The sequence below is a fragment of the Microcebus murinus genome, chromosome X (genome assembly GCF_040939455.1).
Source record: "Microcebus murinus isolate Inina chromosome X, M.murinus_Inina_mat1.0, whole genome shotgun sequence".
Lineage (NCBI taxonomy): Eukaryota > Metazoa > Chordata > Mammalia > Primates > Cheirogaleidae > Microcebus > Microcebus murinus.
The window spans coordinates 39457381-39476953 of record NC_134136.1 but is presented as its reverse complement, the minus strand read 5'-3'; the positions used below and the strand labels follow the sequence as shown (position 1 = coordinate 39476953).

Genomic DNA, 19573 nt, shown 5'->3' with positions numbered 1-19573 from the left:
CATACCAAACAATGGAACAGGATAGAAAGCCTAGAAATAAGCCCACATATTTATGATCAATTGACCTTTAGATCCTTATTTCACACCACATAGAAAAACAAATTCAAAATGGATTGAAGACTTAAACTTGAGGCCACAAAACTACTGGAAGAAAACATAGGGGAAAAGCTCCACGTTGCTCTGGGCAATGCTTTTTTGATAAGACCCTGAATGCACAGGAAACAATAGCAAAAATAAACTAACTGTATGCCATCAAACTAAAAAGCTTCTATAAGATAAAGATATGATTAACAAAGTGAAGAGAAAACCCACAATAGAAAATAATTGCAAATCATACATCTGATAAGGGGTTAATATCCAAAATATATAAGGAAATCAAATAATTCAGTAGCAAAAAAGAAAACCCACCAAATAATCTGTAAGGAAATCAAACAACTCAACAGCAAGAAAACAAATAACCCAATTAAAAAATAGGCAAAGGGGTGAGGGAGGGGGAAAAAAACCAAAACAACAACAAAAAAAATAGGCAAAGGAACTAAACAGACATTTGTCAAAAGAACTCATACAAGTAGCAAACAGGTACGTGAAAAAATGCTCAGCATCACTAATTAAAGAAATGCAAATTAAAACGACAATGAGATATTACCTCATACCTGTTAGAATGGATTTTATCAAAAAGATGAAGTGTTGGCAAGGGTACACTGATAAAGGAATGCCCATACATTGTAGGTGGGGAAGTAAATTAGTGCAGCCATTATGGAAAACAGTATGGAAGTTCTTCAAAAAACTACAAATAGAACTACCATATGATCCAGTAATCCCACTTCTGGGTATACATCCAAAGGGAATGAAATCAGTATGTCAAGAAGATATCTGGACTCCCATGTTCACCGCAGCATTATTCACAACAGCCAAGATATGGAATTAATCTACTTGTCCATCAAGAGATGAATAAGAAAAATGTGGTGTATATACACGATGGAATACTATTCAGCCTTAAATAAGAAAATCCTATCATTTGCACAACATAGATGAAGCTAGAGAACATTACGCTAAGTGAAATAAGCCAGGCACAGAAAGACAAATAGGGCATGATTTACATATGGAATCTAAATAAATTAAACTCAATAGAAGTAGAGAGTAGAATGATGGTTATCAGAAGCTGAGTGAGCAGGAAAGAAGGGAATGAGTTGTTGATCAAAGGGTACAAAGCTACAGACAGACAGAAGGCATAAGTTTTGATATCTACTGCAGTTAATATCTATTATTAACCATAGTTAATAATAAATTATATTATCTCAAAATAACTAAGAGAATTTCAAATGTCTCACCATAAAAAATGACAGGTGAGGTGATAGAAATGTTAATTAGCTTGATGTAATCATTCCACATTGTATACATAGCAAAACACTACATTGTACCCTACAATGTATATATGATTATGATTTATAAATTTAAAATATTTAAAAGTCTCCTCTTCCATACAGGAAGCCTATAGATGGTATTCAAATTTTAAAAACAAAATACCAATTTGAACATATATATTTATAAAACATAAAGTAATATGGTGACCTTTAAGTAGATGGGGAGGAGTGGGACATAGTACCATTATTTCTTGTTATAAGCCTTGTAGAACTAGTTAATATTTTAAATTATTTACATTATTACTTTAAAAAATAAAAATCAAATTTAAACATTTTATTGTTAGTGAGCAAGAAACAGAATAGCATCATACACTGCAAAAATAAGTAAAATTTTACAGCTACAAAGGACCTCTTATTATTACAGATGAAGAAACAGGTTTCAAATAATTACGAGATTTGCCCAAATTTTCATATAGAATCAGTAATACTACTGGAACTAAAACTATAGTCTCCAGATATTTGTACAATTATTATAAAGGAGACTCACATACCAAAGCAGAAAAGATATGAACAAAGGCTCAGAAGTGGTAAAGCATAGGTTCCATTCTCCAAATACAATAGGATTTTTTAAAAAGACCTGTGGGGCAATGCTAGACATTATCTTGCATATAAGTCACTTCAAAGTGTTTAAATACCATCCTTTGAAATATCTATTGCACTTAAAATCCCAATTGTCTATTTTTCCATAGCAAACTACTCCAAACCTCTAGAACAGTGGTTCTCAAGTGGAGGGTTTGTTAAAAGAGATTGCCTCTAGCCCAGAGATTCCAATTCAGCAGGTCTGAAATGGATCCCCAGAATCTGCATTTTAACAAGTTCCCAGGTGATGTTGATGCTACTGGTCCAGAAAACACACTTTGAGAACCACTGCTCTAGACTAATGAGTTCTACAAGTTCCTAAAAAAAGAAGTTCAAGGCCACAATTTCAGGAAAACTGCATACTATATAATCCTATCTTTGAGATTAACAGTGCCCATTAGCAACATTAAAGGCTCTAAGGCAGGGATCCTCAAACTTTTTAAACAGGGGGCCAGTTCACTGTCCCTCAGACCGTTGGAGGGCCAGACTATAGTTTAAAAAAAACTACGAACAAATTCCTATGCACACTGCACATATCTTATTTTGAAGTAAAAAAAACAAACGGGGCAAAAACACCCTCGGGCCGTAGTTTGAGGACGCCTGCTCTAAGGAATGCTCTGAGTAACTGCTTAACATTTTTGACCTGGCTTTTCCCAAACATGTTTTTCTTCCACGTATCACCTGTTAACATTTCAAAATTTGAGAAATGATGCTCTAGAAATTTCTCTGTAATCTAAACCTAAGGTTGCTGGAATAATTACATAAGATATTGCATGTTCAGTGTTTAGCCCATAAGTGCTTAAATATCGATTATTGTTAGCTGCTACCTGACAAAGTGATTCAATAAGTAATTATTCTTTGGTCAAAACTTTTTTTAAAAAAGATAAGAACAATTCTCCTAAATTCTACTGGAAATCAAGCCAAATTTCAAATATGGCTCCCCAATCAGGTTTCCCCACACCAAACAGGGTTCTTTCCTTTAACATCTGAAAATAATGGAAAGAAAAATGATTGTTTTAAAGACTTTTTAGGCATTGTACCTTTGGATACAGATTAAAACAAATTACAGAAAATTAAAATAACTTAAAATAATTAACATATTTGACCTATCATGAAATTAATGTGCTTTAACTTTATAATTACTTTCTATATCGAAATGTAGCTAGAAAATGTGATTTGTGGTTTTAATTGCTAAAATTATTTCTTCTTTTACTGATCAAACAGGTAAACTATAATACAACATATGAATACTAATGGTTTTAATTCTAAGATAACACTCCTTCACATTTCAACCAATTAAATGAGGCATATGCCTGTAATTATTTTTAAAGCATACATTATCTGTGACAATATAAGGTATAGTTGTACAAGATATAATGCTTTTGAGTTAGTTTCTGAGAGGCAATACAGTATCATGAAAAGAATATTATGAACTTGGTTATGTCATTTATTCTCTCTGGGTCTGTTTCCTCATCTGTAAAATGAAGGGGATGGGCTACATGATCTCTAAGCACTCTTCTAAGCCTAAGGAATTACACTGTGACTTAATAGCAGGTAACAGACCTGCACTTCCTTGAGGTGGCCAAATCTGTGACTGATATTAAAAATAGCTTTTAGCCTATTATTCTAGCGAAAAGTGGGGTTGACGGACCCACATAAAATGAATGATAAATCTTACTTTACCAAATGAAATAAACAGACCTAGACTTTTAAAGATAAACATACGTATATAACAACTTATAAAAGAACCTACTGAAAAGGCAATTAATATTAAAAAACTTAGTCCTAGATAATTTATTTCAATTATTTTTAGTACCAAATAACATAAGGCCAATTGGAGAAAATGACTCAACTCTATAGACCTCTTTTTAAGGTTTTTCATTACTGAAAATATAATAGTAAACTTCTAAAAAAATGTTTTTTAATAGCACCCTGGAACTGGAGCCTGTCAACATTTCATGGTGGACATTCAAACAGAATTAGCAAAGCAGGATTTATGTGGGAAGGGAACACAATGGTTCTAAAACAAAATATGATCTCACAGCCCTGATCAACCTCCTCAAGTATTAGGAAGAAGAAAATAAATACAAGAGAAAGAATGGATTTCCTAGAGCAGTGATCCTTGTTCAGAAATGCAAAACAAAATGAATATTACCAAGAACCACTTGCTTTCACTTCCTTCTCTTCCCCATTTCTACCTGAAGCACAATACATACTTGAAATAAAAAGAAAACAGTACTTTGCTTTAAAATATATCACACTGGCACAGAAACTGAAGGTTGTTTGTTGTTGTTTTTTGAACTAAGATATCTGCAGTATCTAATCAGTCTAGAAAGAGGATTCCGGGAAAGAGGAATAAAGACCAGGACACTCTTTACTTTGTTTTGAAGCACTGGAAAGACCTATTCACTTAAACATCTAAATAAATTTTCTAACTATAACTCCAACTAGAAACTGAATATTAATTTAAATATGAAATTCAATGAAGACTCTGATTTCTACATCATTGAGGACTACTTATTGTAAAGTTCAGGAAAACATTTCTTAGTCCTACTTATTAAAACAAAAACTAACCAAGAGAAAATGTATTATTTCAATGGCATTTTTTATTTTAAACATGCCACACAATTAATTGGTTTTATATGTCTTAGAAGTCACCCATGAAGGAAGTTAGTTTTATTAACGCGCAAGTAGGAAACCGAGATCCAGAAAACTACTAATTTAGGCCAGGATTTAGGAATGTTTTTCACTCCTAAATTTGAGGAGTGTATTACCCACCCACTTCACACTGGCAATGGAGAAACGACCACTTATGTTATCCTGTACAAAAGGGGAAATGAAAAATGAAAAAAATGCAATATATGCCCTCTCACAGATAACATTCCAACAATGATAATCAGAGTTCAGCAAACAAGTACTTTACAAGCACTCTTAAGAGTATGTTGAATTAATACAATACTATATTGCTTCACTGGTCATCTTTACCAAATAACCTAATGGATTATACTAAAAAATAATTATTATAAATAAAAATCCCATTTAGTCTTTCTTATCATTAGAAAAGTGGTACATAAGACATTATTGGTTACAGACACTGAGTAAATAGTGTAAGAGTATTAATGTTAATTACAAATGTGTTTTTTGGAATGTTTAAATGTCATGAGAAAAGTTTTTAATTTGCATTACATTATAAAAACTAGAAATTACTAAACTTACATGTATCTAATCAGAAGGGTTTAATTATAATGGAGAGTCTAGGAGTTATACCTAAATATTAATGAACAATGACCAAGAAATGAAATCACTGGAGTTGGCCTCAGTCTAGGGATTCTTAGGAGCCTGGGGCCTCAAGGAGCCTATAAACACCCCAAAAGTCACTGCAAAATTGTATGTGTGAGTAGGGAGAAAAGCAATAATTAAGTATTTTAAAGGGTTCATGACTGAAAGAAGTTTAAGAACCACTGCCTTAGAGCATCATGCCCCAACCTTTTTGGCACCAGGGACCATTTTCATGGAAGACAATTTTTCCATATACCAGGGAGGAGAGGGATGGTTTCAGGATGATTCAAGCACATTACCTTTACTGTATGTATACTTTATTTCTATTATTTTTATTATATTATAATATGTAATGAAATAATTATACAACTCATCAAAGGTTGGGGACCCCTGCGTTAGAGAATAGGACTGCAGCCATCAAAATAAAACCATTTTCAAAGCTATAAGAGTTTCAATAATCAAATAATTAATTCTGGCCAGTATATGGTAAAACTTCATAAAAACAATAAAGATTGAGACGTGAAATACCAAGATAGATGATGTATGATATAAAAAGTCCCTCAAAATATTTTTCAAAAATCATTATCAACATTAAGCCTGTATTATACATTCTTGTTTGAAGCTAGCTAGATTTGTCCACCTTTTGTTTAGTAATCCATAAAAATTAAAACATAAGGATTGTATTAGAATACTCATAAAGAATCCTTAGACTGAGGCCAACTGAGGGAATTAAACATTTCATAAATAAATATAATTTGGTAGCATCCTAAACCTTGCTCCATGTAATCTTTTACTGGAAAACACTATAGCTACTGCTTTTTATACACTTAATTTTTAACAATGTTTTACCCCAAATCTCCAATGCCTAGCATTATTTGACAGATCCTTAAATACCATTAGGATACTGTATAGGATCAGCACTGTTATATTTAGGATGCCATTCCTGAAAATGCTTGATCCTACAAACTGATCATACAATGTGATGGTCATTATCTTTCATCTGAAACAGACATACTATATACTTTCGAGTCAAATCAAAGTCAGTATAAAATAAATATAAGATGACAGTGTTTCCATAAATGATGATGCAGTATACTCATCATTTATGGAAAGCCTACCGTGTTTCAGGCAGAAAATTCAAGAATGAGTAAGACATACTTCCTTCCCAAATACACTGTAAGAGTTCCTCCAGAGCAGGAATCATGTCTTGAGTCTCACTGATATAAAAGGTAGATTCTCATTATGCATTTCTAAGAAAAGACTGAATGAATAAATAAATGGGCTTGAGATACTTAGGAAATAAAGCTGAGAGTGCCTGGTCACCAATTAGATATAAGGGGTTGGAGATATAAGAGTGATAGCCTAGAGGACTGACTAAATGGTAACACCATTAATAGAAATAAGGATCTCAGAAAGATGAAAGAAATATGACTTTAGTTTGGGACACATCGAGTTTGAGATGCTTATGGAATTAACAGATAGGCAATTGGAAATACCATTCAGGAGCTCAAATCAGAGTTGGGAGATATAGATGGGGGAGTCAACAATAGTTCTGAGAGTGATGAAAATGCCAAGGGAAAAAACTATAAAGCAAAGAAGACCAAAAAGAGAACCTTAAAACACAAATATTTTAAGAAACAGACTAGTACATAACTTGTAGCTAGGTAAACCAACTGGAACAGTTTCCATATATGGATTCTATGAGTGGCAATCAGTGTGATTTTCTAGTAACAATGTGAAAACTCAAATACATTACAAACCTATGGCTAGCATACAATCTGAATTTCTTGGGATAATCCTGACTTCAAATTTATGGGTCCTACTATCCTCATAAATGATGGAAATATACTGGAATTCAACACTCAACAAATATTAACTGAAATTGTTATTTCTCATTTCCCACTCCCCCATTAAAATATGGTACTAGTTGTACAGTAGAAAATTGATCACCACGTGGCTATCATGACCGCCCTTTCCAAAGTGCGGTCTTTCCCAAAAATCAATCAAATAATCTTCCCATATATCTAATTTCTCAAACTATATGCAGATTTTTGGTCATCTCCACAAATTTCATATTATGAACAAATCAGAAGGATTAAGTACCTATATCATAATAAAGGTCCAAGAAAAATATCTACATTACTGCTTAGTCATTCCTGACTTTAATCTTGGAAAACTCTTCCTCAAACTATCAAAGTGGTAAACAACCTTTTTGTATTGTCCTTTGTGCCTATATATGACCTGCCTTTAAAAGTATACAAAGTAGAGCTCAGAGGTGTCATAAATCAGATACTCAATAGTACTTTAAGTGATTATTTTTAAACATTCCAGAATTCTACATTAAATTCATTGGTTGCACTATCTTATCACCAAATCTTTCCAGCTCTTTCTTTCCTCCCAAATTATAAGCATGTAGTCACCTAAAATCCTTAATTCCCAAGGTCACATCCCATAATATCATATCACTTTTTATCTACTCCAACACCATAAACTTTCTACTATTTACTGTCTACCTCTGAACCTATCCATGATGTGAATTTCCTAATATTAAACTCTTTCACTTCCTTATCCCTGGAAATTTAAATAATCTGATAGAAAATTGCTAAATAAATTGCATTACACTTACTCATTGATTTCAAGAACCTAAAGCTGTCATGTAATAAAATCAAACAAATTAACTTTATTGAGTAAATATTTCAAATAAAATTTTGAATACCATTTCCTTGTAAGGACCAATAAGTTATAAACTTGGCAATTAACATCTTTTAGTCTGTTGCCTTATCTGTAAAATGAGTGGTTTAAACCAATTATTAATTCTTTAAATTCTCTTCCAACTCCAAAAGTCTGCAATTCTTCAATGTCTTAATTCATTCAATTTAGTATCAATCCTACCCAGAGAATTTTGCTAGATTCCAAAACTCAGGAATCACAAATTTCCAAATCCTACGTAAGGTTGTTAAACACCAAAGAAAAATCCAGTTAAGTGTGAAATTCCCACTAAAATAAACAACTTCTGGAAATGAAACCTTCCTTGGAAGGGATTGAGTAAATAAAATACTAGACAAAGAAACAAAAAGCTTCCAACATATATTATATGTATGGTAGACAGAGCACAGGACAGGGAATCAAGGAGCTGCTTCTAGTAAGTAGCAACTCTCCTAAAAGCTACTATTTTTGGCAAATTGTGACATCTGAAAAATGATGGGATTGGACTAGATAATCTAGAGAATCCCTGTCAAATAAAAATTATTCTAAAGGCTCCTTTGATTTAAAAACCCATTAACTGATACAAAATTCCCTAAAGTATAGTCAGAGATATTGCTACACACACTTGACACCACTGGCTTAAGCCTCTGCTAAATGAAATAATGCAATCTAAGTTATACATTCTTGCAGGAAAGCAGAAAGCAGATGATACGAGAGCCCACGTGGCTTTTTAGAAGTCTGATACTTGGGTAGATCCTTTCATTTTTTTCTGATTTTCTATGGTTAGTCCTTCTGGCCACAAAATAACTGTAAAAACTGAGTGATCAGCATAAACTTTTACCCACAATTTTTCTCACATAAAAACATTTAAAGGAGGGACCAGAAAAACACTTAAGGTTCTTTCCTGCATTTGAATAGGACCTTTCCTAAAACATTAGTATAACATTAACATACAATTATGATTATGGTGCTATGAATTCTCAACTGTGGATTACTCACTGTTTAGATTATTCTCAGCAAAATTTTAATCCAAGTTGGCTTCCTCCTGCTACCCAGAGCACTTCTCAGCCACCACCTTCTACCATTAGTAAAAATTTATTTTAATATTAGCCTAAGTAAAACACAATCAGGAAAATAAATCTACAAAAACATTATAAATGCATCCCAAGTAAAATGTTTGGAACATTTAACATCTGGGATAACATAACAGAAGATACGTCTCCATATAAACGTTCAATTTTTGTAAATGAACTGTATCTAAACATTCTACCAGAGAACTATGGACACTTAAGGATCTAGTTTATTTTAAAGGTCTTGAGACCATATATTCTAATCAGAAAGAATTTCATAATGTGTCTATCTCAAGTTAGCATGTGAATTTTAAAACCATATATTTAAGCCATTATACACATCAGATCATTTATTATTCATTTGTAAAACTAATTTTATAAGCACATGAATTATAAATTTGTTACAATAAATGTTTCGTTACCACTGTGAGAGGGATCCTTTAAAAGTAACAGCAAGTCCTATTGGTATAAGTCAAGTCCTTTTTGATTTATTCTTCTCAAACCAGTAAAGCTTTGACATTGGGCAAAATTGTCACTTTCTATGTAAATTTTAGATTTTAAAAAAGTGAACATATCCACTCCACTCTGTTCTTCAGGATAAAAGTAGTTTCTCCAAGTACAATACATCAACTGACTTGGTAATCTTTTATAAGCGATGACTGAACTTTATATTTCACAAAGCACAATCCATCACGGTTTTTAAAATTTGGTTCCTTGGATTACGAAGCTTAAAGATGGTGCCTCTCATGCAAATTTATTACTGTTTCATTATTTATTCTAAGGAATATCTAACTACATTTATGGTCCTTGTCAAAGTTTTCAAGTTTTATTCATTTTTTTTCATGACTCTAAATCCATTTGGGATTCTAGGATAAAAACCTGTGAATGCTCACTACATACTGAAGATCAGGAAAAATCTAATAAGTTTACTAAACTGCAATTAGGATTTTGATCCAAATGTGCATACCATAACATTTCCTATACATTCTATAGATATAGGAAGTTTATTAACTTACATTATTCTGTAAATATACTTAGCTATTATATATTTAATTTGATTTAATCACATTCCATAGGTTGGATTTGGGGATAGTTTTTTAAAGTGTTGAGAGTTTAGTGTTTATTTTTGTAATCCAACAACTTTATCCAAAAATGCAGAAAATTTTTCTGGCTGGCCAGGAGGATAACATTTCAGTGTTGATAAGTCCATTGACTGTAACAGCCCAGGAAGCGTGCTAAAACAAAAGAAGAAAAATATTAGGTAGCATGGGAGAAAATTCCATACTTCATCTGCTTTCCACTTGATGACTGAATCTAGCTTTCAAGAATATAGTGGTGCCTCTTAATACTGTATATGTGAATTTTATATATCTTATTATATATACATACTAGGATTATTAAAAAGTAATACAAAGTGCTACAAAATGCCAACATAAACTCAGCAGATATTTTATCTCCTATGTCAACTAAAATATTTCAGAAATGTTATTTCACAAAAAAATTTGTTCACATAGGTTTGTAATACTTCTCGGGACTAGATAGATTTAAACTGAAGCAAAATTAACTTGTGAAAATAGAACAAAAAAATCGAAATCAAAAACGGAAGCCAAAGTAATAGCTTCCAGATGAGGAAAAAAAGCTGGGGAGACTACTAGACCATGCAATGAAGATTGTGAAATAACTTTTTTGCCAATAATTCACTATCATAAATCCGTGTATAACTAAAGAATACGTAACCACTATGCATGCTGGAAATAAGGTTCTAAATCACAACGTAAGAACATTACTTCAGAATTTTATTTAAACCAGCCACTTAAATTAAAACAGACGTACCACCACCCAGCCTAGGTTTGGGGAAAATAAATGATTTACCTAAAATGAAAATACAACCAGTTATTGATTCTTACTGCTTTCATGTGTATGACTTTCTTGAAATTAATATAGGAAAAAGACTTCTAAAACTGTAAAAAAAAAAATGAATACATTGGAGACTTACACAGTTTCCTTTTCAGCCTGAGTAAAAAGTCAGGTTGTGTTTATGAAATCAATGTTTTCCTTTTAATGTACTAACATAAAATCAAAGCTGACTTAACATTTAGAATTAAAATATTCATCAAATATCTGGAAAAATTGACTTGTATAAACCAGTTACGAAGATAAGAGTTTATTCCTCCTTAAAAAATGATGTCAACCTCTAACAATCTCAACTACTCAAGGGAAGATATGCCCATTATCTGAAGCATACATAATTTAAATTATCTAGCTTCTCCCCTGACTCATGATAGTTCATGACTAGTTCTGTATTATAGAGCCACTTGGACATTCCCTCTGCCTCCATCATTATAGGCAAGAGAGCACCAACAATTTTACTCCTGAAACAATCAATGAATCTGCCTCCTCTTGATGAGAACAGGAATCCTTGTCTGTTTTGTTCACTGATGTATACCAAGTGCCTAGAACAATACTGGCATACAGCAGGTGCTCAATAAATATTTAATGAATGTACAAGTATTTACTGAGTACGTAAGAAACAGAAGCAGTAAAATTAAAAGAAAAGCTTATTATGTTCTAACTAGTTTCTTCCAGGGTTTATTTTTAATTTTAAAATTAATTTTAATTCACTATAACATAAATATATATAATGCTTCAATGAGATAATTACTTTTTAAAATATCAAATTAGGATAGGTTTTAAAGTCAAACAATTGGGAATTACTGACCTGGCTCTTTGGCAAGCTTCTAGTTTCTCAAAGAAGAACTAACAGAAAACAAACCAGCAATTTTCTTCATCCTTCTATTGTGATGATCAGTTCTTATTGAATTTTAATATACTTCTAGAAAATAATACTCCTAAATTACATAAAGTAACTCCTCTGCTTAAAATACGCCAATGGCTTCTCATTAAACATAGAATAAAATCAGAATTCTTACAAGAACTATCCCCACCCAGTCTCATCTTATAGCTCTTCCTTGTAATTCCAGTCCCAGTTCAAATGATACATACAGTCAAGACTTCCCTGACAATTTTATCTAATTAAGTCTTCACCCCAGCTATCACATAACCCTGTCTTACATTTTTCATAGCATATTTCACCACGTGAAATTATCTTGAACATTTATTTGTGACCTTGTTTACTATCAATCTTCCACTACTAAAATTAAGCACCATGAGAGCAGGGACTTCATGTTTACCACTGCATCGACAGAACCTAAAACAGTGCCTGCTACATATTAGGTGTAAATGAATAAATTTAATTTAGGGATACCAGTAGATTTACTGAAGGCAAAACCTTAACTAAAATGACCAAATCCCTTCCGTGAATAATGCAAATCTAAACAGTAAACTCAAAAGTTAGCTCCTCGGAGACCTGCACACCCAGATAAAACACACACACATTCAGATATTCACAAGAAGAGATAGCTACAGATACAAATAGAAATTCAACACAGAGATCACAGTTAAAGTGGGAGACAGAAAAATGAGACAGTTTTATTGGTGAGAAAATCAAAGATGTTTGATAGGTGGGAGAAGGTAAGAAGCAGAAGAGATAGATGGGTTAGGTAGGTGGGTAAGAACAGCTAGGGAGGAATTAAGGCAAGAGATCAAATAATCAGTCTCTAGTATACCTGCAAGTACAGTAGAAGAGATGCCCCTCTTTGTGTAGCTGCTTTGCTAATTCCAGCTGATGATTGTTCATCAACTTTTCATTTATAACCACCACAATTGGCTTTCCTTTTTCCAAAGTCTCCAAACAGCTTCCTGCCCCTACAAAAATAAATCAAATTTGATAATACAGTTTTTAAAAAGTTATGGTGCTCCACCAAGCTTTATAGCTAGAACCCAGAAGTTGAAAAACTTAGTTGACAGAACTACAAACCAGGCCTTTCAATTATTCATTCAAAATGACAAAAGTATATAATTATCAATTGTTCTTTGGTGTTAGAAACCTGACTTGAAAAATACATTTCCTCATCATTGACAATGACATTATGGCCTATGACTCAGTGCTACGCCATTTGCTCTCTAGAACTTTTTTTTTCTTTTTTTGAGACAGAGTCTCACTCTGTTGCCTGGGCTAGAGTGCCATGGCATCAGCCTAGTTCACAGCAACCTCAAACTCCTGGGCTCAAGCAACCCTCCTGCCTCAGCCTCTGGAGTAGCTGGGACTACAGGCATGTGCCACCATGCCCAGCTAATTTTTTCTATATATTTTTTTAGTTGTCCATATAATTTCTATTTTTAGTAGAGATGGGGTCTCGCTCTTGCTCAGGTTGGTCTAGAACTCCTGAGCTCTACCACTCCACCCACCTCGGCCTCCCAGAGTGCTAGGATTACAGGTGTGAGCCACTGCGCCCGGCCTGCTCTCTAGTATTTATGATGGGGTTATGTCCCCATAAACTCATCAATTGAAAGTATCCTAAGTCGAAAATACATTTAACACACCTAAAACCTACTAAATATCAAAGCTTAGCCTAGCCTACCTTAAACGTGTTCAGAACACTTACACTAGCCTACAGTTAGACAAAATCATCTAACACAAAGCCTATTTTGTAAAAAGTGTTGAGTATCTCATGTCATATATTGAATACTGCACTGGAAGTAAAAAGAATGGTTGTATGGGTACTCGAGGAATGGTTTCTACTGAATGCATATCCCTTTCACACTAGCATAAAGTTCAAAAATCCTAAGTCCAACTATTTTAAGTCAAGACATCTGCAGTATGCTCTGGGCGTGGCCTTGAATCCAAATAAGATCCAGGTTCAACATACTATATGTGACACTATATTTCGTTTCTTTTCAAACACAAGTAGAAAAAGAAAGCCTACAACAGTGCTAGGCACCAACAAAGAAAAACTGACCACTCCTTATAAGTCTACATGTGAGATGCCATCCCCAAAACAGTCAAGGATAGATCTCCACGGATATGTACATACACAATATTAGGATCAATTCAAATTTCAAATCTAAAATCACCTAAATAGCAGGGCGTGGCAGCTCATGCCTATAATCTTAGCACTCTGAGAGGCCAAGGTAGGAGGATCATCTGAGCTCAGGAGTTTGAGACCAGTCTGAGCAAGAGTGAGACTCTCTCTCTACTAAAAAAATAAAAAAATAAATAAATAAATATATATATATATATATATATATATATAAACTAGCTAGACAACTAAAAATATATATAGAAAAAATTAGCCTGGCATGGTGGCACATGCCTGTAGTCCCAGCTACTCGGGAGGCTGAGGCAGTAGGATTGCTTGAGTCTAGGAGTTTGAGGTTGCTGTGAAGATAGGCTGACGCTACGGCACTTTAGCATGGGCAACAGAGTGAGACTCTGTCTCAAAAAAATAAAATAAAATAAAATAAATAAATAAACACAGCACCAGTACTAGATTGTATCTGTCCACCACCTTCTTGCTGGACAAGCTACTTAACCTCTCTGTCTCAGTCTGCTCATGTAAAATGGAAATACTAACTGCTTAGTTCATAGGATTATTTGGGAGGAGTAAACAAGTTAATATATACAAAGCATGCAGAGCAGTGCCAAAAACCCTGTTAGCTACTATGCTCTACAATTTTTTTAATAAATTCTTTTTTTTTTTTTTGAGACAGAGTCTCGCTCTGTTGCTGGGGGCTAGAGTGCTGTGGCATCAGCCGAGCTCACAGGAACCTCAAACTCCTGGGCTCAAGCGATCCTTCTGCCTCAGCCTCCCTAGTAGCTGGGACTGCAGCCATGTGCCACTATGCACGGCTAATTTTTTCTACATATTTTTAGTTGTCCAGCTAATTTCTTTCTATTTTTAGTAGAGACGATGTCTCGTTCTTGCTCAGCCTGGTCTCGAACTCCTAACCTTGAGCAATCCTCCCACTTCAGCCTCCCAGAGTGCTAGGATTACAGGAGTGAGGCATCATGCCAGGCCAAAAATCCTTTTTTTAAAGATGAAGTCTCACTATGTTGCTCAGGCTGGTATGGAAATCCTGGTGTCATGGGATCTTCCTGCCTCAGCCCCCCAAGTAGCAGGGACTACAGGCTCAACTGCTATACGTTTTTAATCACCAACATTTTGGTAATGTCTATTTCTGAAGCCTTTACTTTCCTCAAACTAGTCTTTAAAAAAAAAACAAGAAATGCCCTACCTCACAATCAAAACTGCAATGCTTCCCAAAAGCAGTTCTTCTGAAGGTATTTAGAAGTCTAACTAGATCATCAAGTTGGTTCTGAAGAACAGGAAATGATTTACACACTGTATTGTTGTTGAAGAATATTTTTGACTGCATTCATTTCACACTTATGTTTAAAAGAAACTTAAAAAATAGTTCAAAGCCAATTTCTCATTATCAATCCAACCACTTAGCAGGCTGAACATTCCTTCAGATGTAAACCCAAGTGCTCATTTTAAGTTGACAATTTGTTATACGTGTCATAGGGTAAATTAGTCACTCCCCCCCCTTTTTTTTGAGACAGAGTCTCACTCTGTTGCCAGGGCTAGAGTGCCGTGGCATCAGCCTAGTTCACAGCAACCTCAAACTCCTGGACTTAAGAAATCCTCCTGCCTCAGCCTCCCAAGTAGCTGGGACTACAGGTGTGCACCACCATGCCTGGATAATTTTTTTTCCTATTTTAGTTACCCAGCTAACTTCTTTCTGTGTTTAGTAGAGACAGGGTTCGGTCTTGCTCAGGCTGGTCTCAAACTCCTGAGCTCAAGTGACTCTCCCGGCCTAAACCTTCCAGAGTGCTAGGATTACAGGCGGGAGCCATCCATCGCGCCTGTCCTCCCGTGTGTTTAGGATTTCTTGCTGTAAAGCTGCGCCAGAGTAATTTCCCATCCTTCTCTCACCCAGAAATACTACATTCTCTACAATAAAGCTCTCAATTGTTATATTCAAATAAGTGTTATCTTCAAAAGGGCTCCCATTACTCTAGTAATTTTATTTTACATCAAAAAAAGGTGCAAGTGTCAGTTAGTGAATTATTGCTAATCAAAGACCGAACCGTGAGAGTGTAACGCTCTTTACCTGCGTGACTAATAACAAGATCTGCTTTCTGAAGATCTTCTTTTAAGGAGTCCTTGTACCTGTAAACATCCAGAGTAAATGACTCAGTACTGAATGGTTCAGGTACCACCATTCCTCTACCAATCTGGAGGATAACTCGGTCGTAACCAAGGCTCTTGATTATCTGAAACAGGAAATAAGAAAAAGCGGGCCTTTTAAACTAGCTACCATACAAACAACAACGAACCCTCAAGTTCAGTGTTCAGACCTGAACGCGGTTGCCAAATAGCCTAGCTGTGGGCCGGTTTCAGTTTTTCAAAAAGAACCCCCTTTCCCGTCGGGAGCCCAAGTACCTCACTAGCCCTAACGAATCTAAGCGACCCCGCTCCCGGAGTGGGAAACGAACCGTTGCCGCTAAAATAAGACCAGGAACAGACTTTGAAAAAGAAGTCACCAAGTAGGAGCGGGGAGCGACCAAGGAACAGCTTCGTTCTACCTCAAGGGCTGGACCGCGAGAATCGTGAGCCCTAAGGAGAGGACGCGTTCCTGAGGCGCCGCGTCGCCGGAGGACGCCGGCCGCTTAGGTACCTTGAGGGGAATGGCGTGGGCTCGGGTCAAGCGCGACCTGGACAGAGCAGGGCACAGCGGCACGCTAAAGGCGCCCGGACAGCGGGTTCAGCGGGTTCAGCGGGCTGAGGCGCCCGGCACGGACCGGGCGGCACATAGGACGCCTGCGGAGAGACCCGTGAGGCAAGGCGGGCCGGGCCCCGGCGGCAGCCAGAGCCTCGGCTCGCAGGGGCGGAGCTGTTGGAAGGAGGAGCGAAGGCAGAGGACGCGGAGGCGGAGAATAGGCTGGGGGGAAAACCGGGAGGGAAAAGGAGGAGCCGGAGAAAGGACGGGGAGGAGCGGCCCGAGAAACGGGCGGAGGAGTTAGAGGACCCCGAGTAGCGGGGAAGCCTGAGGACGGCCCACCCGGGCGCCAGGAGGAGCCGGCCTAGGGTCGGCGGCACCTGTAGTAGAGTTGCGGGGGTTTCTTTCCCAGCGCTGCGGTCAGGCAAGGTTACCGAAGTTAGCAGTAAGCCAGGCGGCCAGCGGCGAGCGAAGGGCTGCGAGCCACGCGGCTGCCGGCTCGCCCGCCCCACTCACTTGCAGACTGTCGCGCGCCGACACACACTCAATGAGGTCGTCAAAGCTGGTGGTCCCTACAGTAACGAACACGCACTTCATCGCGCGGGTTCCGCAAGCCCAAAACGCAAGGGCCGGATGTGACGTAGTGGAGGCCACGCGGTCTGCGGCAGCCAGGCGCTGTGGGGGAGGCGGAAGTCAGCTGGGCCCGCCAGGGGACGGCGGCACGCTGGGCTATGTCACTGGTTGGGTGGGGCCAAAGATTGAGTGCCAGCCACAGTTTTAAAACCTTAACATTTTTCCATTTCAATGGTGATTCACAAGTATCCAAAGCCCTGTAGGGTTTCTAGGAAGCTCCAGAGAATTAACCTACATTAGCAAGTATTATTTGTAAAATAGAGGCAATGAGACCTAAGCCTAGATCTATGATCCATTGAACCCTTCTACTGAACCATTTAAAATGTAAAATTATACATTAACATGATAAAATGCCACACAAGAATGCACTTAGGCAGGCGGGCGAACCCCCCTTCTTTTTCCTACCACCATGATACCATTATAAAGATCATTGTTCACTCTATCTCCTAGTGTTTTCTGTACTTCCTACTTAAAATCTCACTTTAGCTCATGTTTATGCTTTGCCCTGCATGGATATATACAGAAGAGAAGCTGTGAGAAGAAATAATTTTAAGAAGGAAAAGGATTGGAAGTGAATTGCCCTAGAACATAGTCTGAGAAGACTCTTAGACCTATTTCTACAAGATAGTAATTTTAAATCTTGTAGCTTGGGCAGTTGTCTTTTTGAGGAGTTATATGCTGCTATTCTTTTTTTGAAACCAAATTTCACAAATTAATGATACAGTGAAACTACAGTTTAAAAGTAACAATAAATATAGGAAGGTCATGGTTGAATAATAAAAAATAAACACAGTCATATTTTCTGCCCAATAAGAGAATGAAATATGAATATTTATTGAAATATAAAGACAAAGATATTCAAAAATATTACTTGTCCCCAAAATATCTAGGACTTATGGTTTTGTAGCCAGGCCCTTTGAGAGTTTAATACTCCATCATTTTTAGTGACCAACATAATGTAAACTCTGACTAGGCCGTTGTTTTCATGCATCTGCACTTTTTGGACAACTCCCAGTCGGAGAGCTAAATGCCAATTGACTGCCAGTGGGTATAATGTGGTTATATTCCCCATTTCCCACCACGAACTTATTTAATTGGAAAACTAATAACCTCTCTTATCAGGCTGACCCTAGATGCATAGCTGAGTTGTTTTCCTCCATCTTTTTGACATATCATGCCACCTGGACTGATAGTCAAGCATAATGAATGTTTTGCTCACAGCCAAGGTTACATATGGTTACTGAAAAGGCAAGAGAGGAAGCCCATCAGCTTCATTTTGAGAATGGAAATAACTGCCCTGAATGTACTGACGCTATCTCCACGGTTGAGCCAAACTGGAATGTAAACCAGCAATCGCCAACCTTTTTGGTACCAGGGGCTGGGTTTCATGGAAGACAATTTTTCCATGGATGGTGGACAGGGGTGGAACGGGACAGGAGGGGGGTCGGGGGGGAGGGGGGCAAGCAGGCAGGGTGGAAGGGGTGGTGGTAGAGCTCAGGTGGTGATGTGTGCCCTTGTTTTCCTAACAGGCCACCAGACCAGTACAGGGCTGTGGCCCTGGGGTTGGGGACCACAGATGTAAGGGATGGAGGGTTACTCGGGCTTGAGCATTATAGAAATTGTATTCTGGAGGGATTAAGGAAAGGAGTCCCCCATTGAAAAGCCTCAGTAAAGTTCAGGAGATTCAGCAACCACCCCAGGAGGACCCCTCCCAGTTTGGGGACCAGTTATAGCAGGCACATGGGTAATATACTAATTCTAATCCTAAGGCCCTTGAGAATCAGAAAATAGTGAACATTTTAAGAGAGGTAAAGGTTGAAACAAGGTCAAAGAAATGTTTTACAAGTTGTCTCTCTGCAACCCCCACCCTTTTGGGGAATTAAAATTTACATCCCTGCTGGAGGCCAGTAATCAAAGGTGCAAAAAGATGTTCTTTGCCTTTTGTTTTCTAGTATCTTAAACCACAGGAGATGGCTCAACAGAATTGTTCTGTCCATGCTCAGGAGATGAGATTGTTATCATTGGAGAAAAGGCTGACCAAAACCACCAAATATAGTTAACAATAGCCTGAAGCCACGTGTGACTCTGGTCACATAGATCTGAGCCCAACTTCGAAAACTCCCCTATTAAAAAGCCCTGTTTTAATTTGCATTTCCCTGATGACTAGAGGTGTTGAGCATTTTTTCATATGTTTCTTGGCCATTAGTCTATCTTCTTTTGAAAAGTTTCTGTTCATGTCCTTTGCCCACTTTTTGATGG

At 36.7% G+C, this 19573-nt stretch overlaps 1 protein-coding gene across 1 annotated transcript in view; it reads right to left on the bottom strand.

Moving 5' to 3' along the window:
- Window positions 1-17311, bottom strand: part of ALG13 (ALG13 UDP-N-acetylglucosaminyltransferase subunit) — a 78310-nt gene extending 60999 nt beyond the window's left edge. The window contains 3 exon segments of the mRNA XM_020284867.2: window positions 12685-12823; window positions 16073-16235; window positions 17198-17311. Of these exon segments, the coding sequence (XP_020140456.1) occupies window positions 12685-12823; window positions 16073-16235; window positions 17198-17278 (383 nt within the window). The 5' untranslated portion in view covers window positions 17279-17311.
- Between the last annotated feature and the right edge of the window lie 2262 nt (window positions 17312-19573).